General features: G+C 46.1%; 1 protein-coding gene across 4 annotated transcripts in view; it reads right to left on the bottom strand.

Moving 5' to 3' along the window:
- Positions 1-27,332, bottom strand: part of LOC135247920 (SH3 and cysteine-rich domain-containing protein 2-like) — a 44,909-nt gene extending 17,577 nt beyond the window's left edge. Inside the window, exons 1-3 of one of the 4 annotated variants that reach the window (XM_064321903.1) lie at positions 26,291-27,332; positions 2,295-2,652; positions 514-608 (exon numbers count right to left, since the gene is read on the bottom strand). In XM_064321903.1, coding sequence (XP_064177973.1) covers positions 514-608; positions 2,295-2,652; positions 26,291-26,380 — 543 coding nt within the window. In that variant the 5' untranslated portion in view covers positions 26,381-27,332. Of the gene's footprint in view, positions 1-513; positions 609-2,294; positions 2,653-13,118; positions 18,254-26,290 lie in introns of those variants that run through there. The other 3 variants (XM_064321905.1, XM_064321902.1, XM_064321904.1) reach the window with 3 other exon arrangements.
- Between the last annotated feature and the right edge of the window lie 229 nt (positions 27,333-27,561).

The raw sequence follows: 27,561 nt of genomic DNA, 5'->3' as shown, positions 1-27,561 counted from the left end.
GTTCTTTCATGGAGATAATTTCAACATTTTTTTAAAGCGTTTGTGTGCTAACATCTTAAAACCACTTCAAGCTGAACGGAGACAGGAGGGGAATTTCAGTTATTTTTTAATTAAGGCTCCCAAGCTCCTTCACCCCTCTGTTCTCTCAGAAGTGATTCAATAGAGCCCTCTTTTTTTGTTATCTGGCCATTGTCCCAGTTTTTTATACTATTTCTTGTTCTTTCGCTGTGACCAATCGCCTACCTGCACCCTCACTGTTCCAGCTGAGAAACCACAGGTCTACAGACAACAGAGGAAATTTAGTGAACTCAGTCAACGGTTACTCAGCAATGTGTAGCAGGCAGCATGGCTCCATCTGTACCACGAGCACTAGCTATCCCTAATGTAAGCTAGTGACTGTAGCTGGTGTTGTGCACAGTTCTTGCTATGCAGCTAGTCCGAGCTTTCATTCGGCCAAGGGGCTGTTTCCAGTGCGTGAGCTCCGTAGGAGCCACGGTCGTGGGGGGGACTCACCTTGCCATTGCAGGGCTGCTGGGATAGCTCCGACGAGCACCACAGGTGAGCCCCCAGCTTGCAAGCTTTGCAGCGCAGGCCCTGTTTGGAGTTACCTGTAGAGGGAGAGAGGGCCATGTTACTACGCACATATGGGAAGGGGGGGGGTTGTTTTTGCTGTATTCAGTCTGGGTGAAGGATGGGGAGAACAGCATAGAGTCTGTTCTTTCAAAGGGATCTCGCAGTTTCACTGAGACTTATACAGATTATGGAACACATGCTGGAATGGAGATTACCTTCCTACGTGACAATTACTATTTCACAGTTCAGTCATTTAAATGTGAGTGAATGGTGTGTGGACCCTGCGATGGATTGGTGACCTGACCAGGGTGCCTGCCAACTCCTGCCTTCCACCCAATGTATGCTGGGATAGGCTCCAACCTCCCCCCCCCCTCCCCCACATGACCCTGAACAGAAGTAAGCCGTTTAGAAAATGGGAGGATGGATGGAATTTAGTCATTTAGCCAAAGCAGCTTAGAACGCAAAGCATTTCACACTGTAAGCAAACACCACTAGAGAGAGAGAGAGAGAGAGAGGCAAAGTAACAATCAAATAATTGCCACCCTTGCGTGCCTCGAGACCGGCAAAATAAGGGTTCGTTTATTTTAAACAGAAACAGTAACTGAGGTGTAGTCTCTAAAAGGTGAGTGTTTTGATACTGGTGGAAAACAGTTATTTTGCCTTCCAGACTCGCCGGGGAAGGTCGTTCCACCGCCGGGGGAGGGAGGCAGAGAACTATGGTGGCTCAAGGGTGCCTGAAGAGGCGGGACAGCCAGACAGCGAGAACGGCGAGGTCCGGTTGGAGTATATGATGTACTCACTGGCTAAAGACAGGGGTATTGCCAGTCACAGATTGGTGTGCCAGTGTAAGTGATCTTAATTGAACTGAATTGAATCCAGGCAGCCACAGGAGGCCGGTGGAAGTGTGGCGAAAAGTGGCCGTGAATGGAGGAAGGCTGAAGGCCAGCAAGTGACCAGCTGAAGTGGTCCGATGCTTGGTGAGCTGGTCGCGAATAACCAAGGAAATTAAAAGCAGCCCTTCGTTAGGCTAATAACGGATTGCTGCCCGTGAACATAAGTTTCGTACGGACGCAGCTGCCGTCTGAAGCTCAGTTAGGAAACGTCGGCGCTAATCAAGACGCGTCTGGCGATGAGAGCGTCGCTTCAAAAGGAGAGCCGCCGGCGCAGACGGGACGAGACGACGGCGGACAGCGACGGAGAGCGCTTTTTTTACAGAGCTCCTTCCTGTGCGACGGGGGTGCTGAGGTACCCAGTGACTCAGCTGTCGATGACGAAGCTTCCGACCGCGGCTAGCAGAGCTCTTAATTGTGCGCGCCGAAAGCAGGGGGGGGAGGGAGCAGGAGGGGAAGAGCGACTTATAATAATGAGGAGATAAAAAGAAAGGAAATGTGGGGCAGGAATGGGTAAATAACACAACGGGAGGGGGGAAACTGGAGCTTTGAATCACTTTGACGAACATCAGAGATTTATCAACACACTATCACAGGCTTCATTACTCAGTATTGTGTACCATGACCCCGGTCCGATAAAGACAGAAGACTGGATGGATTCTCAACACCTTCAAAGACATCAGGAGTGAAAAATAGGATGCTATTATTTGTTATGCTAACAACCGATTCCCCCTTAAGCATTATGTGTTGGCGCCTTGTCTGTACTCCTACGCCTGTAGTTAGAGCCACTGCCACAGGCGATTGACAGGTGAAGGCCTGAGAAGGACCTACCCACGATCATGTGCTTGCACATCTGGCAGTGGGTGGGCCGGCGGAACACGTGCTCCTGGAAGCAGTGCGTCTTCAGGGGGCGGAGCTGGGCGGGGGGCTTGGACGACAGGGACGGGGAGGGGCTCAGGGAGGGCGAGTGGGAGCAGAGGGAGGGGTTGGGGCTGAGGGAAGGGGAGAGGGAAGGGGAGCGGTCGCCGGCCGGGGGGGACTCCAGCAGGAGGGGCGGGGACGGGGGCGGCGGGTCGGTGATGAAGTCGGGCGGGAGGCGGGCCTCGCTGTTGGTCCTCAGGAAGAAGTTCTCCATGCTCTTGCTCCGCATCACCGATTTGAAAGAGAGAGAGCGCTTGAGACGCTGCAGCTGTAGGGAGATGGGAGGGGGGGAGGGGGTTAGTCAACATGCAGCCAACATAGCGTGCAGTTACATGAGGAATATGCGGTTCAAGTGCTATTACATGAAGTAGTTGGGATGCTACTAGTATGACAAAATGAACTGTATGAGCTACAAGTGTAAGCAGTTAAAGTGCATGAGGTCAGGTTGAATAAAGATGACAGAAGATCCATTTTTTTTTTTTTACCATATTCCACTAACTCAGCTTAATATGCAGAAAATAATGGATTTGTTATTGACATCTAGTCAGTTCAATATTTGCTTTAATCAAATTACTTTCAATATTCATCAGAAGCACCGCACAGATTTTCATCAATTACATTTGGCGACATTCCCTTGAGGTCAGAATAAACGAGCGGTTTATGAATAAAGGATTATGTTTACACCGTAATGTCAACAATCAATCTACAATCCCCACAGTTCTCCATCTGCGTGGAATTTTTAGAAATTAAATTGCACTTCTTTCCATCATCACCGTCACAGACAATCTGTGACAGGGTTGTACTGCCGGTTAATTGATCCTGAGGGCACAACGACTCCCCCTGCTGCAGCGGAGGTGTGGCAACAGGCCCGTGCCGACTTTGGGCTGTCCTTGACATGCTGGATTTGGCATCGATTTTGCACATTGGCCCCTTGGTTTGGATGTTGAATTTGCCAGCCCCAAGCTAACGCAAGAAGCTCAATACTTGAGAAGATTCCGATTTGATGACTTCTATTGAGCGACCCGCTCCACCCCCGTTGACCGATGAATAGATCCACGGCGACGCAATGCCTCAGCCCCTCCCTCGTCCGAACGCTCGCCGGTCACCCCGTCATCCCGCGTCACCAGGAAGGCGGTAACGATAAGAGATGAGCTTGAGCGGGACGCAATGAGAGGACGCGTAGCTTAACAGCAACTGCCATGTCATGTATCGCTGAGATAATCCCCGGGGGGGGGGGGGGGGGATGAGCAGAAAGAGAGAGGAGCGTGGCGCGCTCCACCGACTCGAACGTCCAGTTTTGGGAACGGACTCCTTTGCGTCTGTTCCGTCCCGGATTCGTGACTCGGTTCGCACCCGCGGCTCTCTTGAGTGTTTAATGCATCGGTCCCACAGCCAAGATCAATTATGTGATTCGGCGCCGATGCACGGCAGCGAACATGCGTCCATTTGCATGCGCGCGTTTCTGTGATTCTCTTCCATCGACCGCTGCGATCGACTCTTTCCTTACACGGCATCTGTGAAGCCTCGCAGGTGTCGACGAGCTCCTGATTTATTTTACGGACCTCAGTGCGGACCCTCCGCAGAAATTCCCTTTTTCACCAATCAGCCGAAGCGATGCAGCAGCTTGTAAGAAATCTGTCTCTGATGCCAATATGTCTGCTGGCCACACATTCCCTTGATCTTATCATTATCACAATACAGTTGGTACAATGGTAGAATAGCGACCGGGAGTGAGAGATTGGGAACTATTCAAGTCAACAGACGTGCTAATTCAATCGCAACAGGACAGCCAATACACTATGGCCTAATTGAAAGGTGTTACAAAAATTGACTACATCCGTCTTGGTATGTGTATTCAACACTCCTGATCAAAGCTTCGAAAACAAATAAGAAGCAGCCTCTGGAAAGGTTCGTGGTTCAGTCTGACTCTGCTGAATCCAAGGTGTCATTCGTGCGCTTTGTCACTGCCGGCATTGGAAATAAACTTTGTACTTTTTCATCACGTTCGAGAGACGTCCTTTTTTCCTTACAAGCTCTAGACACAGATTGGCCGTTAGCTCCCGCCGTAGGGTCCGCCTTTTTTCTTCGGGAGCTATTAGCGGCGCCTTCGCGCGATCGATTCGCTCGTCCGGGCGGTCGATAACGCAAGGCAGAGCTTCCGTCTCCTACGACGCGCGAAAAAACCGGCTTCTCCGCCGCAGCGAGCGACAAAGCGACACATTTCCTGCAAGGGCAACGGGGAAGAAAACAAAACAAAAAGAGCCGTTTTTTTTCCATTTACGGACGACCCGCGGACGACGCTTCTGGGCTTTCGAGCGAGCATAGAAATAACCGGGCCTCCGCTTTCTTCGTTTGGCCTTCGCAGACCGTAATGGAAGCCTTGCGCATTCACACCTTTGCGAGGCGTTACCCTTCACGCGAGCGTCCAAAGCCGCGATCAATCTGTGCGTCGTGCTCCTCTGCTGAAAGGGTATGGAGGCGAGCTCAGAGGTGTTGAAAAGGCCTTCGGGAGATGGACGAATTAAAAGAGGTTCGGCGGTTTGAATTCTGTAAACGATTAGCCTATATTTGGGGAACAAAAGGAATAGGCCTAACACAGGAGGGGAAAACACGATGGTCCTGGTGCATGAATAGCCTATTGCACTGCTTGTTCAGGTAGGTTTGCTATCTGCGAAGGTTGTGGACCAAATAAAATGAGTATATTTTTCTGACTGCGCCATTTGGACTTGAAGATGTCAGGTCACAACTAATCAGGATGGTTACATTTGCACAAAACCAATCAGTCAAAGCACATGAAGACAATACAGTTTTCACAAGCAAGGGCTTCAGCAGTTTTGCTGTATTTAATAAGCTTTCTGCAACAGAAGGTTAAAAAAGTCTGTCAGGAACCCGAATTGAACTGAGCCCCTGCTGTTCCTCAAGGCCATGAATGATTTATTTCGAAGTAAAATCGGAATAATTCCTCAGGTGGACGATCTCTGTCTCACCGGCGTCAAATCGGTTTTCTCCATACGCATACGCATCTGTTGGAATGCGTGCCTCTCGGAGATTCCCCGGGTAGGTCTGCGTGAAGGTTGCGCGTTCCCCAAAGCTCCCTCCAGCCTGGAGACGTCTGCCGACTCCAGCCGTCAAACGGCACCTCGTCAAGCTGTCAAAGACGGCGAGGGGCCGGGCGTCGCCGCGGAGAAAAGCGGCGGTTTCCCGATGGCGGTACGACCGTATTCCGTCCAGCTTCACGCTGCAAACCGTTGGAGACGCCCCCCCAGTCAGGTGCAGCGTACCGTTTCCTTGGCAGCCATTTTGTTTATTAACACTCCTTGGCGTAACGTCCGACGCCGGTTAAAGCTGGCGAGACGGATAGCGGTACCGTCTCGCGGTACCCGAATCCGGCACGGGAACACCGTCGACGTGCGGCGTGTTCCGCAGCAGGCGCCGCGCGCCAGACGCCGCGGCCGCGCCCTCCCGCCATCGGAAAAAGACGAACGAGCCGCGGAACGCCTGGCAGACGGATAAAAATAACTCGGCGGGAATGCGTAAATAAATGAACGATTAAGGCGGAAGCGGTTCGCTCGACGCGCTTCTGCGGCGAAGCGTTTGGCCGAGGAAATGTGGAAATTGGAACGCCGTCGCCTCAGGGACTCGGGAGCTGATGAAAGACGCCGCGCTCCTCGTCAGCCGGCTCGTAAAAAAGGCCTGTCTGTCAGAGCGGCTCGCGCGGTTCTCAGGCAGTTCCCGTTATCTTAGCCCAGCGCTGACTCCATTACCCCCCGTTTGCAAACAGCATCGTTTCTGCCGCACGACCAATCAGTCTTTTAATCATACGTAGGCCTGCGCGGCGCGTGTCCAATTAAAACGCACGGCAACCTACAAGCATGACCCTGAATCCTAACAATAACATCAGAGCGGCCTTACGTAAGAATATGGCACTGTGTTATATTAAACACTTAAACCCGATAAACATCTTCAAAGTGCGGAGCCAAATGCATATACATTGTTTACGAGAGATTTGCAATTAAACACTGCACCAGTTTACTCTTTGGTAGTACTGCAGTTAGGCTTGTAGGCATATAGGCCAACACTGTAATCCCAGATTAGTTGACTTTGCTAAAATATTGCGTGGAAACCCATTGCCTAAAGACATTTAAGTTTTTACATATGGTGAAACACAACAGGTTAAGTCGTATGTACTTAGAGTCCAAATTGAAAAGAGTAGACATATTCGATACATATTCAAGTTCGATACACTAAACACTAGTAACCACTACTCAAAATCATTAGTTCACATGAATAATTTCTTCCACGCTGTTGGGGAAATGTTCAAATTACAGAAGCTTCCTGACGCTACCCCCCACCTTCCGCAGAGCAGCCTAAAACTGATATTTGTCACGCGCCATTTCCCCCCCCTCCTCTCCCCAACTTTCTTGAGTCCTCACAGTGACTCACTCTATAATATCTCTCAGCAGCAATAAAACAATTATATCACAATTACTGTAAATTGCCTTTCTGCTCAAACACTCTTTTATCGCGGGCAATATAAACCGAGCACGGCTGTGTGTAAATCACGGCGGCACAGTCGGGGGAGCGATCGTGTTTATTTCCGCGGCGGAAGAGCGGCTGACTTCTTCGCGCCGTCGGCGTAGGCAATCGAAACCGCCTACGACCCTCCGCTGGACCCCCATCCCGCGGTCGCCTCCCAATACCTTTGCCGGCTGCAGAGGTCGGCTTTACCAGGGTCGCTCTAAACGATCGCAAACAGCGGCGGGGAAAAAATAGCAATATTGACGGCTTCCTTTGCTTCCGCGGAGGGTGGCGGAATGTGATGACTGTGCCCCGCTCACTCGCGGCGCAGCCAGACGTTTCATTAGTAGGTCAGCACCGAGCTGCCCGGGTCCGCTAGGAGTGTCAGGCCCTCAGACGCAGACAATAAGACACACACACGAGCGCACGCACACACACAGACACACACACACACATACAGACACACGCACACACACGTATGCGCACAGACATACACACACACACAAGCGCACGCACACACACAGACACACACACAGACACACACACGTATGTGCATAACCGCACGCACACACACACACACAGACACACACACACGAGCGCATGCACACACACAGACACACACACACAAGCGCACGCACACACACAGACACACACGAGCGCACGCACACACACAGACACACACACAGACACACATATGCGCAGGAGCTCAACACACACACACACACACACGCGCACACAGACGTATGCGCACACACACACACACAAGCGGACGCACACACAGACACACACGTATACGCACGAGCGCACGCACACACACAGACACACACATGCACACACACATGTATATGCACACACACACACACACGTATGCACACGAGTGTACGCACACAGACACACACACATACGCGCACGAGCTCAACACACACACACATACACACACAGACACACGCACACACAGACGTATGCGCATGCACACACACAAGCGCACGCACACACAGACACACACACACGTATACGCACGAGCGCACGCACACACACAGACACACACACGCACACACACACACACACACACACACACACACACACATATGCGCATGCACGCACACACACACTCATAACATGGATTCAAGTATAGTGGTACATATGAGGGTAAAAGTTCAAATGAAAGCCCGTAAAATGTAAAGGATTCCATCACGATGCATGAATGGAAGTATCAATCTCTGTATTGCCAGGGGAAGCGTGGACTTGGCGGTAAATGAATTACAGCCCTTGATTTATTGCTCAGGTGGATGAGGATATTTTCCTCTCCAGTTATCCCTTGTTCTTGGACAGGAGTTTGTGCAAATTAAGATAACACACCAGAGGGGGGCGAACATGTTTATGGAGTAGTTGAGACAAAAGGAGCAAAAAGAGATTGTGTGCGTGTGTGTGTGTGTGTGAGAGAGAGCAAGAGAGAGAGAGAGAGAAAGTGCCAAATATATAAAAGGCAGATTTTTACAGAAGGCCAATCAAGGAGGAATGAGAATTAACTTATATGAGGAAAGGCCTGTTGGAGAAAACCAATCAGGAAAGGGCAATCATTGAATGGGGCGGGGACGAGGCAGAGAGCTGTCGTGAGGTGTTTTATGATGCTTGATTGCCCTGGCGACGCACGTTATAGGTGCATGCCTATAAAAATGTTCCCACCAGTAGCCTTGGATGCAGCAGACAGCCCGTGCTAATGAGGACAACCCGGGCTAACGAGGACAACCCGGGCTAACGAGGACAACCCGTGCTAACGAGGACAACCCGTGCTAACGAGGACAACCCGGGCTAACCAGGACAACCCGGGCTAACCAGGACAACCCGTGCTAACGAGGACAACCCGTGCTAACCAGGACAACCCGGGCTAACCAGGACAACCCGGGCTAACGAGGACAACCCGGGCTAATGAGGACAACCCGTGCTAATGAGGATAACCGGTTAACGAGGACAACCCGGGCTAACGAGGACAACCCGGGTTAACGAGGACAACCCGGGCTAACGAGGACAACCCGCGCTAATGAGGATAACCCGTGCTAATGAGGATAACCCGTGCTAATGAGGATAACCCGGGCTAACGAGGACAACCCGCGCTAACGCGGCCTCTCGCCGGCTTGGCTCCTTCCCATTAACATCTGTCCTCCGTTTATCACCTCGTACCTGCCAGCCTCTCACTCCCGCTGCTACTATCAAGCCACCACACGCACGCATCTCCACATCAGTCACATGTACAGAGAAAGATGGCATGAGGGAAGGAGAGAGAGAGAGAGGGAAGGAGGGTGGGAGAGATGAGGAGGAGGGAGAGAGAGAGAGAGAGGAGGGAGAGAGAGAGGGAGGGAGGATGGGGGAGGAGGGAGGGAGAGAGAGGGAGAGATGGAGGGAGGGAGGGAGAGAGAGAGAGGGAGGGGGGGAGGAGGAAGAGAGAGAGAGAGGAGGGAGAGGAGGGAGGGAGAAGAGAGAGAGATGGAGGGAGTGAGGGAGGAGAGAGAGAGAGAGGGGAACAATGCAGAGACAGGACAAAAAAAAACAAAAACAAACAAAGAACAGCACAAATATCCTTGAGCAAAGCGGGCCGGTAGGTTGATTACAAAAGAAATGAGGAACCTAGGAAGGGCTGAACGGAACGGGCGGCGCGGCGGCGCGGCTTCGCACCTGCACCCTTTGGGGGAACCGCGGCTCCGCTGATCGATGGTCCCGTCGATGCTCTTCCCCCCCCCCCCTCCCCTCCCCGAAACCGAGGAGGCGCGATAACATTTGTGCCCCGGCCCGCCGGGAAAGCGAGAAGGGGCGAGGGGAGGGGGGGGGGAAAAAAAAAGAAAAAAAGAAGCGGATTCTGTTTCTGAGTGCAACACCGCGACGCGCCCAGGGGACTGACGGGGGTGGAGGAGGAGGAGGGGGGGGTTTTACTCTGAATGAGGTTTTTGCCACCTCATTGGAGCGCAATTTGCCCAAGGGGGCTACTTACGACCGAGACGAATCCCTCGGAAAGACACCGAAAGCGGATCGAGGGGAAGCGGCGCCGGCGTCGCCGGCTGTGTCGCGGGGGGGGGGGGGTCCGCCGGCGGCCCGGGGCCTCGTCTCCGCGGCCTCTCTCTCTCTCCGGTTCTGGAGAGGGGGGGACGCCGGCGGTCCGTCGGAAACCGCGCGGGGCGCTCCGTCGCCACCTGCGTCTCGGTCTCCGCCGCCCTGCCCGAGACGTGAGAGGGCTTCTGCCGGGCGCATCAAGCACCTTATTGCGCTATAAATTTCACCCAGCGCTTCTAATAAAAAAAAAAACGCGCATCTCCTTCAATGCATCTAACACTGGAAGGGAAACCACTTAAAGGCCATTTTTATTTGTCTGATTTTTGCCCTTTAAAAAAACCCTCTCTTTGTCTTATTCTCGCCATAATGATTCGTCAGAGAGGATGAGGACTACGAGAGGGCGCAGCTGCTCGATATTTTGAAGAGACAAACTACAACATTATGTAGAGGATATAGTAGGCTATACCGATTTTGAAGTGAGTCAATGGGATTTTTTTTAACCTTATCACTTGAGCTATTTTGCTCATTAAATTTTTCTGTAACAGTTGATTAGAAATGTCTAGCCAGTCAAGAAAATATTTTGGTGACACAAATGTGAGAAGTCAGTTTAGTGAAAATGTGTTATATTACCCCACCACCACCACCCCTAGGCTACAACATGTTTTTCATATTTATTAAGTACGTTTGCTCAGGTTAGGCTACCCTGCCAGATTGAATAAATTAATGAATTTGCTTGTATTTTCACATTTCCTACACAATCACAAAAGACTCTGTACCTACATAATTAGCTTGCTTGTTTACCTGCACTTTGCTTGAATATTCACTTCAACATGTATATATTAATATTGTCTGGTCTCAGCGCAAGTCCATTGAGCTTCCAGACACACTACGATGTGACCGTAACTTCTGGGCACTGTTTTCCATGGCCTTTACTAACAGCACGCACGCTGCTCGTTTGATTAGGCTCTGATTTGGTGAACCACAGGCAGGAGGTAGCATGGTTTTACCCACAGTGGTGCTCTGCTGGTAATGAATGAAAGACCTAATCAGCTCCACAAACTCAGCTCCTCAACACCTCTCTCTCTCTCTCTTTCTCTCTCTGCCTTTTCTTACTCTGATGCAAGGATTGCCATCACCACAAAAGCAGTCAAACCACACAGGGCCATATTTGCTAAGCACGCCACAAATTACCAGCGGTGCCTCAAAGTTCTGCGTCGCAGCTGACTAGGTGGTATGAATGTAACATCAGACTGCCTGTACCTTGGTTTTAATTGTATCAAACTTGATTCATTTATGAATGTAACTGAAACAGCTTCTGACTAATGATATGCAAAAGCTGTTTGAAGTAAAATTTCATAGTTGTAGGCTAAATATTTTCTGAATAAATGAGAAAAACAAAAAAAACTCTTACATGTATGGCGACTCTCCCCTACTCTAACATGATGATGATGTCTCTTACGAATGGCCACGCTGATCTTGTGCCAGAAAGAAGAAAACACCCGTTTTTCGCAGACCTTAAATAACAGACGCAATTACCCTTTGCCACAACAGCCAACAGCCATGATAAATCATCTGTAGCAGGTCATATGCATAAATTTCCATTTGATCCTCCTATATATTTGTAGTCTAACATCAGAAAGCACTGAAATACATATGCATTAACATAAACACACAAATTTTATGGTTGCCGCATTGCTCTCATTTCACCAGCGCAAACCTCCGGTGCGGCACCTTAGTGAATATGAAAAAAAGCAATTAGTCTTGTTAGCGTCTATAAAAGCCCAGCAAATCCTGAGCACATATGGCCCGTAGTGTCCCTGTTCCTGAGGTATAGCCAGACACATGAGCGGCTTTCTGGGCAGAGCTAAGCTCAATCAACAACCTGAGAACGTAACACCAAACCAGCAATGCACAAATTCTCTTTGGGGACATAAACCAGCAAAGTGTAACATATCATAAGTTATCTCATGAATATGGACTAATAGGCACTACAACAGTGTTCAGTGTTAAATCAGCTCTTACAGAATTTGTATGAGTCCTCTATGGCTAAAAGGGACTTATATAAATTCTGTCAGAGCTGAATTAACACTGAACTTTTTACTGTGTATTTATGTAATAGTTCAGACAGAATTCAGCTATGCCCACACATCCCAGCCTATGCCAGGGGTAATGGCCACATCGGACCTATGAGTCGGCACTAGACAGCACATGAAGAAAAAACTGTATTTCTTACAGAAAATGATTAAATGCCCACAGGAAAAATGTATCCCTTCTCTATGAACGAACATTTTAGCCAACGAACAACGAACGAACATTTTGAAAAAATACCTGAGAAGCACATGCTGAAAGAAATCGACACTGCTTAGTAGTTTCAACTTCTGAAAACTCCAAGGCCTTATAATATTTAGAAATATAATATCTGTCAGCCAAAGAAAAAGTAATAAAGTTAACTTGCCATTTTGGTATCCAAAGTTCAACTCAAGTGCAGCTCCAAACGCTGCAGAGAAACTATTGCTGACCCAGTCAAAATGTATGATAGATTAGTCTCTTTAAAAGTTGCTTGAAACAAGAAAAAAAGCAAATACACAGAAGGGCATGCTGACATTAGCAAAGCACACGTCATCTCCCAATTGTCCATATCTACCTTTGTGTAGCTTGCACTAAGTGCTACTTTTTGACAGCGACTGCCTAAAAAAAACCAAGCTCGAGCAATGTGGAAGAAATGTGACTGTTCAGCGACATTTCCCAGCGTCCTCCTTGCACTGCAGCTGCAGGGCCTGAATTTCACTTTCTAAAAGAGGGAGCGCGGTTCTTATCAGTCGGCAAACAGAGCAGTCTTTCAAAATCTTGGGAACAACTACAGAAGAAGCTCACGTACTAAAAAATGCATACGCAACTAGTACATTCATGAACATAACACGTATACGTTAAAACATTTTAATCATGACGTTACAGTGCATAGCATTACAGTTACTTAGGAGACGCTTTCATCCACAGCGACGTACACCAGTGGAGGACAAAAGTAAATTTCATCGCTCTATGTTTTCTTAAAAGCAGCCTTCCTTTTTTCCTGACGCACAGGCCCAAGACCACAGCTAAACGTTAGTTTTACATAACTTGAAATAGTCTCTCAAGAAACCTCGGATACCTCATACATATTAATCTCCCTACCTTTACTTTGCAGTTATTTTCGCTCTTCTCCTTTTCTCCCTTCTGTTTTCTTTCTTCTTTCCTTCTCACTCGCCTCCACTCGGAGGAGTGCATTTGTTGAGTTTCCATTATTCAGAGAAAGTGCAAATTTAAAATCCCCCTTCCATTCCGCACTTTTTCCCCCCAAAGGAGCACCGTAACACCGCGTGGATGACTTGTAAACTCAACTGCCGCGGTTAACGAGTTTTAGCCGAGCATTTGCCATCCATTCCGGTAAAAAGGCGCGTGCCCTCACCACCTTCATGCCGAGACTTTCACTACCAGCAGTGCTCACGTGCACCGGCACCTATCGCTGTTCTCCAGACGAGAAACGGTGCACTTGTTTCACGCCCCGCGTGCTACTTTATTTAACTAGCGGCGCCCTCACTCTTCTCGGTTACAAACCACGCAAACCATCAGTCGCTTTCAGCCTTTCCCCTTATCTTAACGACAAAAAATCATACTCAGATTAATTTAACTTCATCAACAGAACCATTCATTTCTCACTCACAGGCCACCATGCGCATAATGCCATGCTGAAAATAAATTAGAAATCGTAATTCGAAATTAGAAATCATAGCATGTTAAGGAATCTGTTTTCGAAAGATACAGCATAACCAAACGAAAATGTGTTTTCTGGGAGTTTCTCTCTCCACTACGGTCTAATGAGTGGGAATTAAAGATACCCGCACAGTGCTTTTTCCGTGCTCTTTAAATTGCTGGAGGAAATTAAATTATATGATCCCTTTGTTTCACTCCATAAGTCACTGCAGAATACAGTAATAAAATAATCCTTCATGGCTGGCTTGTCATTCGATGAGCAGGAAGACTGCTTGAAAGGTAGGCTCCGGTTAGACAGATCCTTTCATATACACTGCAGGTGTTGATAGACATGTCACAGAGTGAAAAGATTGTTGTCTGTAAGTGAGAGCACTCGAGGCAATGAGGATAAAACAAAAACCTCATTACTATGGTAATATAATGGGGCTGGTTGACATCAAAGAAAGGCTTGCTATTATTATAGTAGCCTAGCTTCAGCTACACCACAATCTGACCATTAATTTGGCTGAACATCTATTGTATGACCAGAATATATCAGATATAGGATTGGATCATCCTTTCATTTTAATGCATTTATGCTGGGAATATTAGCTTACTTTTCAAAATACATGAGTACAGATAATTCATTAGATAATTAATTTTTGGGAGTCTTATTGTACCAAATTAAGCTGCGCCAACTGCATGAAAATTTGAAAAGCTCTTTAACAGCTGCCCTGAATGGCTGGGCAGAATAAATAATGTATTCTCTTGGCGTACTGCTGGGCTTGCAGGTGGAGGACAGAGAGGCAGAAACAGGCACTACTTAGCTCTAATCTGGGGGAGTGTGTTTTATCACATGGTTAACGAGTCCTCATTAAAGTATTGATGTAGCTTCCAAAAGTCCTAATTGTAAACTCTTGACATTCCACAGAGCACACTGACATTGACTTTCCACTTAAACCCATTTCACATGGGTCTGATATCGTCAAGCTTTAGTAGAACATCGCTATCATATGCCATGCAAATTCAAAAAAAGACAACAAGAAAGACCAGCTCAGCATATTCTTTCATTAGCAATGTACTGCTTTGCTAATGAAGAATGTGGAAAATTATCATTTTAATTGCGCTTGGATTTTAGTAGGCAGGTGACTGCGGAGGGCATTTGCCTCTTCATTGTTCTGAAATCTCTGGACTTTGCAGAAGTGTCAGTTTGTCCTTTAATTAATTTCTTGCCTCTTCAGCTCTTTCTCCTTTTCCCTTCTCCTTTCAGCCAGACGGTGAGATGTTTAAAGGGTGAAATGGACCTCTTCTGACAGATGCTGTACCACAAACATTCACGCCCTGAATGTGCTTTGCGGATGTGTCCAGGAAAGAACTGGGTACAAACTATTTTCTACAGTCTCTGGGTACAAATGAAAGACTTTTCTTCTCAGCTATGTGGTTAAAAGCTATATGCTGCTATCATCACTACCATTGACTATCGTACACCACGTTCAAATTAGAATCATATGAACATGCAGCTTTTACAGGGTTCCTGCAGGTTTTATTAAGTGCATTTTCAGACTTCTTAAGCCTTTTTTGATTCCACGCAAAATTAACTTCAAGGCCCATTTTTCTACAAAAAAAAAAAACAAGTGAAAAACCAGTATTCGCAACTGAATATACGAAAGGTTCTGAAATTACTGTCAAGAACAGCACAAGTAAAAAGACACCAGTTAATTATAGTTTTGATTAATGTTGGATGTAGATTCAACACATACTACACCCCACACACATGCTGTGACAGTGTAGAAATACGCTCATAACATCTGCCAGCATGTTGGTTACAATATCATGCTATTGCTGTAGGTCAGGACAGGTCTGGATAAAAGAAAAGGTGTGCATTAAAACACATACTAGCCTAAATCCTATCACCCTGCAAGTCACATTGAGTCCCAACAATGGGAGAGGCAAATTCACAGTTAAAGAATATAACACAAAAAGGGCAAAAAAAATCTAAAATAATATTCGCGACCAGATCCTAACGTGCAGTTTTTGTGCCACCATGTTGTACAACTTGGAGCCAGAGTCTGCACAGTGAGGAAAAGGGGGGACCCTTATATGGTCATGAAGTCTGGGCCGGGTCCGGCTCGTCCACTAGGCGCGTGACCCAGGTGACTCTGCAGGTGTCCCTGATTCGTCCACAAAATATAAAAATATTTTGAAAATGACGCTGTTAACTCAACAAATCAACACACGAGGAGGCACGTGAAAGATATATTTGTTGATTCATTCATGGTGGCTGAATGCTGTAAAGCCATGAAACATGAACGAAATATCATTTGTATCTTTTATATCGGATCACACCGCGTACTGAAATCTCTGGCCTGCCGATCAAGGTTTATTTTCCCCGCACGGCCAGAAAGAGCGGAGGACGATGCCTTTGCGGAGGCCTTCTGCTGCCGCTGAGAGAACCTGGCGGGTAAACAGAGACCGATTCTGCTCAGAAATGAACGGCGGCGGCTGCGGATAGCGCATCGCGGCGCGCAAGCTAACCGCGCCAGCTGGAGCCCCACGTTTCTGACGGGCAGAGACACCTTCCAGACAGCTCTCCTCGTTACAGACGAGCGCGGCCCCACGCCGTCAGCCGAGACCTCGTGGGGAGAGAGCTCCGCCGGGCACGTGCACGTGCATCGGGGGTGGGAGCGGATCGGAGACGAGAGAGCCGGCCTGCCCCCCCCTGCCCGAACGGCTTAAATCAGGTTCCCCGCGCTCTCCGAAAAACCAGGGAACAGCACGCGCGGAGTTTCCAGCATTAGGGCTTGCGCTCCATCTTGCTTCTTCTGCACTTGGTCTGCACAGGTTTTTTTCAGCGATTTCCCCCATCTCTGTTGTCGAACCTCACTTCTGACTGTGATGTTTTCAGACCAAGCATTGAGCTAAAATTGTTTTCTAGACTTCCAATTCAAAACAAAGGCTAGACAATTTTCCACTGCATTGCCTCTCTCCTTAACCGTCATGGTAGAAACTGTAGAACAGACACAGCCTTGACTGCGGCAGTTATTTCAAACTGTCGCGCAAGACCATGTGACCTGAACATCACAGGTAACATTATCCTTTTCTGCTGCTAGCGCTGCAGTGCGCGTTGCTAGCTGCAGGTGCCTGCACACGTACACGCTGGCTGCTTCAGATAATACAAAGTACATCCAGGATAATCCCTTTTCCATTAAAATATAAATGAAATTCAACGGGGCAGAAGGAAAGTCATACCCTTATTCAAATAAGCACGGAGCCTTCTGTCGCATCTTTCGGTAACCCGACGTGCATGTGTTGAATAGATGAAATCACACGTTGCTCAAAACGCACGTTTTCTCTTTTTGAAGCGCGCGTGAAATTCTAGCCACGTCTTGTAGAGATTAGAAACGCCCAGCAAACTCCTGTTCGGAGTTACGCTTCATTCTCGGTGGCTATGTTCCAGGGTACCTGGTTCACAAAATGTCAGCCCAAAAGCCAAACCAAACTGCACTTTTCAATTTCATTTCTAAATCTCCATTCCATCTGCATGGCAGGTCAGCTGGCCCTCGTACCAATATGTGAGATTCCTGAAAATTTCACATTGTCCTGACCGGTTGCTGAAAAAAATTTGGGTTAGAAAGTTTGTTGAACGCAAAGGACTCCTTGATGAAGGCAATGAGAGAATTAAGATACTGTCAGCATAATTTAGTGTGAACCGCAGTGGGCTGTGGAGAGTGTGTTGATTGCTGACTGATTGATTACATACACAAGTTCTAGGTACCTCTGATTAGGTCATCAGCTATTAAATTAGACTTCATTTGAAATGCAAGAATAGCTTCACAGCAAGGTATTTAGAAATCTGTTTAAATCTGAACCTTTGAGCAAATGAAAGGCTTTGCGTCCAATAATCAATGCTGTTTCATTTCTTATAAGCCCCAATGGTCATTTAAATTAGACACCGGCATCTAATAATAATCATTTTGAACAGGGACTGAGGGAGAAAAGGGGTAAACGAATGGGCATTAAACCTACTATTACCCCGACTCAGCTTTCTGTCAGTAGACCCCACAATAATACCCTCAAATATGGCTGGACCAGCATCCAAAATATCAATTCCAATGAAAACAAAAATGGCATTATACACTTGGCTGTAAAAGAAAATCTGAAACATAACAGAAGGGCAAAGTCATTGTGGTTCCATATTTAATTAAGAAAGCTGGGTATAGTCTATCTCACCATAATCCACCATTTTGGGATGAGCACAGGTAGAGCGGTTTCATAAGTGGAGACAGCTGAACTCTGATGTGATTCCTTCAGGTCTTCATTTAAAAGACAAGTGATTACACCATCTTCACAAATTAGCTCCTGTCTCCTGAATGCCTTCTACCACTTCTATTCAGCCATCGGGTTTGCTACTCCCGAGCTCATTTTGAATGGCCAGAGTACAAATGCGCTACAGGAAGCACTGATCGTAGGTCCTCTGCATTGCACTCTAAGAACAATGTTAATGACTGTTACTCCACAAAACATTGTGTGGTACATGACCTGAGAATATTATGTTTCTGCTGCATAAAATAAAAATATTGACATACAAAATAAAAGCTCACCATTTAAAAAAAAAAAAAAGAATGATTAAATTGAAATTGAAAGTCCATAACCCTATATATGAAGCATGGTACAAAGGCCATGATAAATGCTTGGTGTATAGCGATCTGTTTCTGGCATACATAAAGCTCACATACCCTTGAAAGCTACTCTGGGGCCACATTGTCCGGCCTCAGTAAGACAGTGGAGTCAGCAGCCCAATCTGTACACACTCTCACCCCCAAAACACACTGACACACACATACACACACGCACACGCACACACACACTCTCTCTCTCTCACACACAATGCACACAAACACGCACACTCAAATACACACACACATGCACACACACACATTCTCTGTAATACAAACATACTCATGCACACACTTCGTAATACCCACACATCCATGAAGACACTCTGTAGCACACACACACACACACACACACACACACAATTTCTCGCTTACTGTCTGCCCGTGGGGCACAGGGTGTTGGCTCACTATAACACACACACACACACACACACACACACACACACACACTCTAACACACATACTCGAGCACACACTCTGTAATACTCACACATCCATGAAGACACTCTGTAACACACACACACACACACACACAACTTCTCGCTTACAGTCTGCCCGTGGGGCGCAGGGGGTTGGCTCACTATCACAGACAGCGGAGCTGCCAGACTGCCTGCTCACCACGGCCCACGTCTCTCTCTCTCTCTCTCTCTCTAATCAGTCAAATGGAAAAAAAAATCAGGGCAGAGCGGATGACTAATCACCCTGCAGACCGCGGCAGCGCCACACAGGAAGCAGACCTTGGACACCTGCCACCGCTGAGCAAGACTGATACCGCCCGGAATCAGACCGCAAACACGCGGCTCCGTAAACACGCGCTCCGCTCGCGAGCGCCGTTGGAAACGGGGCGCGGGCCCCGCGTGGCCCCCCGCGAGAACCCGGCCGCGCGCTCGGCCCGCTCGCGAGACGCTATCAAAGGGAGCGATTACCGCGCGCTAATTAGATTCACGCGCGCCCGAAAATCAAATAGACCGGCGCCTTATCTGAGCGCCGCCGCGAGATCTTAATTGCAACGCTTCCGCGACTCATTTGAAAGGCCCCGACGCGGATGAGATTCGCTCGTGCCTTTATATCGCAGTCAATCAGCGGGCCGATATTAAATTAAAGTCGGCCCGTACGCTTAATGGGTCGTCTCAGTTCAGGCTGAGTAAGAGGATTCCCCTTCTGATCCACTGAATTTCCTAATTCACTCACAGCCAAAACATTTGAATATAATTCCACCCGAGAAAAAATGAATACGTTGTGATAGGTTACAACAGTACTCTTCTCGCTATATATGCTACCACGTGGCAATATTATCCGGGCACAAGGCGTAGAGTTCCACTGTTATGCGGACGATACACAGATTTATATTTCAATGAAACCTGGCGAAGCACTGCCGCTTTCACGGGTAGAGGCCTGTTTTGTAGATCTCAAGGTTTGGATGCTTTCAAATTTTCTGCTCATGAATTCGATAAGGTCCCAAAATATTAAGGGAGAAAATGTCTACTCTCACCTTAAACTGTGATGGTTGTTTGGCTGAACCTAATATGGTCATTAAAGACCTTGGTGTCACCATTAATCCTGATCTAACCTTGGATACGCATATAAAACATATCCAGAATTGCCTTCTTTCAGTTACGCAACATAGCTAAAATCAGGCATTTCCTATCAGGCGGGGACGCAGAAAAATTGATCCATGAATTTGTTACGTCTAGGCTAGATTACTGTAATAACTCATTAAAGAGTCTCCAGCTTGTGCAGAATGCAGCTGCTCGTATCTTGACCAGAACTAAGAAGTGTGAGCACATTACTCCAGTGCTATCGTCGCTTCACTGGCTACCCATTAAGCATAGGATAGATTTCCAGGTTTTGCTCCTGACCTTTAAAGCTCTGCATGGATGTGCACCTGTGTACATAACTAACCTGCTCCTACCTTATAAGCCCACAAGGTCACTCCGATCCCAAGACGCAGGCTACTTGGTAGTCCCAAGAATCTCCTAAAACCTAAAAGGTGGTAGAGCTTTCTCCTACAGAGCCCCACTACTGTGGAACTGGCTTCCAAAATTTATAAAGGAGTCAGACTCAGTCTCAATATTTAAATCTAGATTAAAAACACACCTCTATGCTCAGGCTTATAATCAGTTATATTCTGGAGACAGGGTGGGAGAAGTCTGTAGTCATAGAGCATTGTGGGGTGGCAATCCTTTCCTTACTGTCACCTGTCAGTCAGCTGTGACCTGACTTTACATTGGCTGGCTCTTGATAGGCGGGTATGGTTGTCCCCCCCTCATGACTGCATGGGCTATCCATCCCTGTCCTAGTAGCTATGCAGCCATATATTACTCCTGGCAGGGTCCCCCAATTCATGCTACTGCCACTTTACCCACTGTCTGTTATAATGCAAATTCCCTAATTGCCATTTCTACCCTCTTCCCCATGCTGCCGGCGGGGCTCTCAAATCTTCGAGAGTGCTTTGAGAGTCGTCTGGTCTCCCCCACCACTGCCCACATCTGTCGCCACCTGCTGTTCCCCACCACTGCCACCCAGCCCCGCCCATCATCTGAGCCACATCATGGACTGCATTTATATAGCGCTTTTATCCATCATAAACTCTGTAAACCTGACTGACATGTTGGTCACCAGTCGGCACCCTGAGCCGACAAAAGGAGGATGGGTTTCCCCCTTGAGCCTGGTTCCTTCCGAGGTTTCTTCCCATCTGCCACAGGGAGTTTTTCCTTGCCACTGTTGCCTTAGGCTTGCTCCTGTGGGGATTTAGGCCAGGGTTGACTGTGACAACTGCTGTAAAATATGCTATACAAATAAAATTTGATTGAAAATTTGATTGAATAGGTTACGTTTGGTTGAAAAGTTAAAGTTTTACAGCCGACAAGGACATAGCCAGGCTGTATCCGGGTAAGGCCCGAGCTAAATTGGAGCTAACCTAGTTCATTTATGTCAAAACATCTCTCAACAACTCTGGATGTCTAGATTCTGTCTAGGGTTCTGGCTTGTGCTCACTGGCTGGGCCTAATTTTCTTTCTTTAGCAAAATTATAGAATTTTCTATTATAAAACTACAGAATTCAATACCTGCAAATAGGAGACTCCAGCCAATATGTCTGCTCGAACTGAAGAAGACACAGAACAGTGGGATCTAACAGTCAGGGTCAAAGCTATTCATAGTTCATAGCCACACTATCCGCACGAGGCCCATTTGAATTACGACCTTTAAAAGCAATACTATGCGTTACAGAGCAATTCAGCAGAAGCAGCTCCAGTCTTCAACACTGTGCTTAAGACCACGTTCAGATCAAATTGTTCAGAAGCCATTGAGGATGAGTCATGCGGTTAACACTCGAAGGAGGAGGACAGAACGCAGCCTGTCATTCTAGCACTAACAGTGCCGATGGTTCATCCGACAATGACATATGGTACAATCACTTTCTCGGAACCGTTTTGCACTTGATTTTTCATCATCGCCGCAGATCATTTCAACAACATTCTTGTTATCGGGATACGTTACTTTTTTGTCGAGACAAAAGTAAGCCTATTAATCATCCAAGGCTGGCTTTCACTTTCGTGCCGATGCGTATAATTGATGGGACGGTTACTTTTTAGAAAAAGGTGTGGCCGGCAAAGGCAGGCTGAAGAGCTGCAGGGGTCATACCTTCTGCAGGGACACCTGTATGATCCTTCTGAGGCTCACACGAATATGGGACTATTTGAGACAGACTCACAGAAATATGGGACTATTCGAGCCAGACTTGCACAAATACGGGACTATTCGAGCCAGACTCGGACAAATATGGGACTATTCGAGCCAGACTCGGACAAATATGGGACTATTCGAGCCAGACTTGCACAAATACGGGACTATTCGAGCCAGACTTGCACAAATACGTGACTATTCGAGCCAGACTCTGATAAATATGGGACTATTCGAGCCAGACTCGGACAAATATGGGACTATTCGAGCCAGACTCGGACAAATATGGGACTATTCGAGCCAGACTCTGATAAATATGGGACTATTCGAGCCAGACTCGGACAAATATGGGACTATTCGAGCCAGACTCAGACAAATATGGGACTATTCAGCCGACTACACAATACAATTGTAGCCAGACTCGGACAAATACGGGACTATTCGAGCCAGACTCGGACAAATATGGGACTATTCGAGACAGACTCACAGAAATATGGGACTATTCGAGCCAGACTCACACAAATACGGGACAATTCGAGCCAGTATAGATTTGTCCTTATATAAGCACATATTACTCTTACTAACATGTCAAGAACTTCCACTCCCCAACTCACAAACCTAACATACTTGGCTATCTAACAAGCGGCTTCCAATCAAATTTGTGAAAAAGAAGATAATTCCTAATTCATAACCAATTCAAGTTAAAACCGAATAAGTTTTAGTTTAATTTACATCATCGATACGTTTTATTCATTTTAACAATAGGCCCATATCACAAAGGTCACAAGATGACATTTATCACAAATATTATGCACATATATTGCGATGATAGAATTGCATTTCACGATTAAAAATATAACCCCATACGCATAAGAGTTTACACTCCCTAGATGTAAACTTCCCTTGTTTGCCATTTAAAGTTTCAATTTGTGACATTTAAAACAAATGTGGCAAATAAACTTATTCATTTGTTCTGCTGTCAAGACGAATACAAACGCAGCATTGCCTTAGCTGTGACTGTAGATTCCAAATGCATGTTTACAAATGAATAACAAACAAATCTGGATGCATGCAATATTATGGAAAGATAATGTGTCACCAAAAGTTTGGCATGATTGCCTTGTGAAGAGTATATGGAGATCATACAAAAAGGAATGAACCTTAAGTTCAATCACATACAATAACCCTGTGTAAACAGTATAAATGAGAAATGGCTGTATTTGACTTCAGGTTCTGGGTAGAAAGTGCTCCAAGGCACTGAAGCATAGTCTTCTAAATCAAACTTTCATTATTAGCCCAATCTTTTCATGTAAATAGGTGAAAATGACCCAAGGTCATTGCATATTGCCACTGCCTTGCTCTCTCAAGGCTTCTGGCTGCTGCTGCCTTGCACAGCTTAAGCTTTTTTCGAGTAGTGAAGACATAAGTTGCTGTGCTGACTTCATGGGAAATATTTAGGCAGCGCAATGTCTTCAGTAGGCTGTTTCTGTCTTTTGCTGTGATTATCATCTGTACCAGAGGATGATGTTCGTTGACGGAAGGTATCTTTGCTCTAAAATAAACCCACAGTTCCCTTTGGAACGGGTCCTTTTTATGAGTTATCTCAAAATGTGCACTGGCTGTCTCGAAACTGAGCACCGGGCATATATTACCCTTTCCCGTGGCGGCACTTCACTGTGAAACGGTGAGACTGCCACCCCAGAGCGAGTCTCTGCAATATAACCGGAGCTGGAAAGCCTCCAGTCAGCCCAATAAAATCATGTAGTTCGCTCTTTATTGCCTCTAGTTGACAGTCCATAGCCTGTAATGACTAATCAACCCTTAGAAGACAGCAAAGCAGTGAATGCAAGGATAACGCGAAAGCATAACGCTATCCAACGCTATCACTCGCTCCACTAACACTCCTCCACAGAAAGTTAGCACTTAACCGACCTGTAACTCTCATTGAAGGGATAGTTCAGTTTCTGGTGTTTTTAAGTATTATTTTCAGATTTGAGAGCGTGTTTTCCATTGGCCCGAGTAGTTATTAAGTTCCATGAAGGATATTTTCAACATTAAGCAGAGTTTCTAACAACCTACTGACTGTACAATGCCTGGTATAGGTCATTCGGGGTTTGTGCTCTAAAGCAAGAAAGTACACTTACTGTAACTCCAGATTAATTTAATAGATCTCAGGTTGCATATGTCTCCACCCTCAGGAGGCATACCATCACTTTAAGGCTACAGGCTATAACACTATTTTAAAAAGCCTAAAACAAAAACTGACTGTAGCACAAATCCTCACCCTAGCTCCTGAACATAACCCAAATTCTGCCTGAGTCATAACACTAGCCATATTCCTAACCCCAATTCTAGTTACAGCCATAATATATATATATATAACTATAAAACTTACCACTAAAAAAAGATGCTAAAAATATGAAATGCAAGGAAATAGGAGATCTTGACCTTGTTAAATGTATTCGGCAGCAGCTCACTCTGAACTCCCCTTTCTATCAGTACCTCAACTAAAGGTGTTTATAGAAAACATCCAAATATATATGCAGCAATTGATCTTACATAATTGCTTCGGCTGGTGCCCCCCCTGTGAACTAGGTTGAATTTGCTTAAGCTGAATGACGTCAGAACGTCGCCCAGAAGACTGATAAGAGCTGGTGCAGTAACGCCAACTTCGCATCCTTTTTCTTCTAGAATCTTTCAGATTCAAATGGTGACACGACGTGGATTTATAATTCTCTGTCCTCTGTTGTTCAGCGTGGCATAAATACTGTACCTCGTGTGTGAACTTACGCTTAAGACCGACTAGAATAGACACATTTAACCGCTAAACCGGCTATGCTTCAGTCGTATTAAGAACTAGGGTCCAACGTATAATGTCCCTCCCGTGTAAACAAACACGTGACTACAGCAAAATGTAAACTATGTTACCTGCGAGTGTCGGACTGCACAACACAGTAAGTGCAAATCGTAGGATAGTATAATAGTCTCCACCGATGCAAGCAGATTCTGAAGTGTTTCATTCTCAGCGTTAATTGCAGAAACATACAATTAATTATAAAAACTGACATAGCCTAAATGTAACTTCATATCTGGTCCAAAACATGCTTCTAAAATCCCTGTTTTCTCAGAGCAGCGAACATGGTGGGAAAAATCACTATGGCAAATTAGATGCCGAGGCGCCTTGTGAAGACAAACTCAGATGACGACTCTCTAGACTTACATCAGGGATCACACCCTCCGACTCCAGTTGTTACTGTATCATTACATACTATAGCCTATACTTAGCGCAGAAATTGTTCACCCAGCATTTCTAATAAGCACTAATTTGCGGGTATCATGATGAGTAACAAGCGAACAGTGTTACCTCTGTCTTTAGAATGAAGGGGCATAATCCTCATTTAATAAGAATTATGTGGTTAACGTTTTACTAAATGTAAACGTAGACATTTTCCCCAGGAAAATCTATTTAAGGTAATAATAAAATCATAAAACCGAGATCGTAAATGGCTTTCTACAGTACTGTGGAGACTGGTCGAAGCTTATATATAGATGTATGTTGACATGATAGACTGCTAATAATACAAAAATGCTTTATTCTCCATTTTAGTGACACTGACTGACAGAAAATAGGCCCACACAGAGAAGATTTTACATACACGGAACTCACAAAAAGCATATTTTAATGTTGGTTTGTTGCTATTAATATAATTAGCTAATATCAGGCATGTTGGGGCTGTTCTGTAGGCAATTATTCATAAAAGCGTAGCATCTTTTTACGCCCGAATAATTAGGATAGTAGGCTCGTTTTGATAGTGATATATTGAAGAAGTTATTGAATCTCTAATGACTTATCTGTATGCGGTAATTTCTTTAAAGAATTGCCTCCAATAGCCTACTCTATGCCACTCTTGAATGTGTGCTTTCAAAGTATTAAAAAAGAACATTTCCGCAACACAACTATGTGAGGCAATAACCAAGAAAAACACAAATGCACAACAATTTCTAATTGCTTTCCTGATTGTATTCTTCCAGTCGTGCAACATACCCGGGTAGCTTAATTCACTGAACTTTTACTCTTGCATTCACAGTGACTAACCAATACTAATAGCGTGGGGACCCGCAGTTACACGTCAAACCCACCAGGTAGTAGGCTACCAACATAGTTACTATCACTGGGAAAGACAACGCACTACTGTAGGACTACTCAGCAGTATCGTGTGGCATATAGCAGTATAGATACCTATATGGTCTTACCTTGGACTCAGGCTGTACGGACATTGTTCCAGGCGACCGCGGGAAGTCCCGGTTCTGCGGCTCATTCTCCTTTTCGTTGTTTTCCGTCATTTTTACTTTTGTCGGGACAAAGAGTAGAACTTGTCTGGTCCAAGAGAGGGTCTGTGGCCAAAACGAGATGTCGCCGTATTCCCACCTTGTCTCCACTTGGCATTATAATGTATACATTAGTGTTTTCCCAGTTTCCTTATTCATAGCCAAACTGTGAAATAAGTTCGTTAATAAATAAGGTATTGTAGCGATATAAAAACTGAACGGGTACAGACGCAACGGGTTGATGTGCTTGAAAAGCAGGATAAAGCGAATGATTCGATTGTCTCACGGCAGACAACACTTTTACAAAATAATCAAATTCTTATTCACTTGCATGTTTTACAGACTCTGACACCTCAAAATGCTAGAACACAAACCGAATATCGCCTGATACAAACAGATCAAAGCAAATGTATTTCGATCTAAAATAAACTGTAACATTTTCCCTGACCCTGAATGAATCCGATTTTTCTTCAGTGATACCGGCTGGCATGAACAAGTCTGGAATATGCAGCCGTCTTGATTCTGTCGGTCCTTTTCAGGTGAAGTGCAGGAGTAGGCAAACCATGTAGCCTAGTTGATCCGCGGTCACTTACGCGCCTTTGGAAAGAGTTTGATTCAATATAACGTCAGACTATGCCTTCTTGTACCCCCGGATAGTCTGATTGGAGCAGACTACTGTTGGGACGTTATTTGTGACGTTGTTCAAAGCCAAGATTGGCTGAGGTGGGAAGACGTTAGAACTGGGTGGGGCAGAGGCGCAGGTATGTTTTGTTGGAAATTTAAGGTAGAACGGATTAAAACGTATTATGGATTTGTTTCTAAAATTCTGTTTCCGGTTCTTTTCTGATTCTCTTTCAAATTCTGTTTGCTGCGCATTGTGCTATTTAAAGTGACATGTAGATTTACAGTCTGCATAATATAGCCTATATATGGTGGAAGAGACAAAGAGACAATTACAATGGCCAAACAGCGTGGTGTTCAAGTAGGCTACTCATGCGTTTCAGCACCGGAGATCTGGACAGAGCCTGTGTTTCTTGTCTTGCGCGGAAAGTTCATATCGGTAACACCAGTTTTAAGAAATTACAAGCATGCAACTCGAGCCTAATTTCTTTTCAGTCTTTTGTCCTGAAACCAATAATTTCCCGTGCTGCTGGCACGCAGTCGCAAAAAGCGACTTTCGCTTAAAAGCGAAAGGA

Source organism: Anguilla rostrata, chromosome 2 (assembly GCF_018555375.3).
Source record: "Anguilla rostrata isolate EN2019 chromosome 2, ASM1855537v3, whole genome shotgun sequence".
Taxonomy (NCBI): Eukaryota; Metazoa; Chordata; class Actinopteri; order Anguilliformes; family Anguillidae; genus Anguilla; species Anguilla rostrata.
Note: the sequence above shows the minus strand (reverse complement) of the source record. Positions and strands in the feature narration are given on the sequence as shown.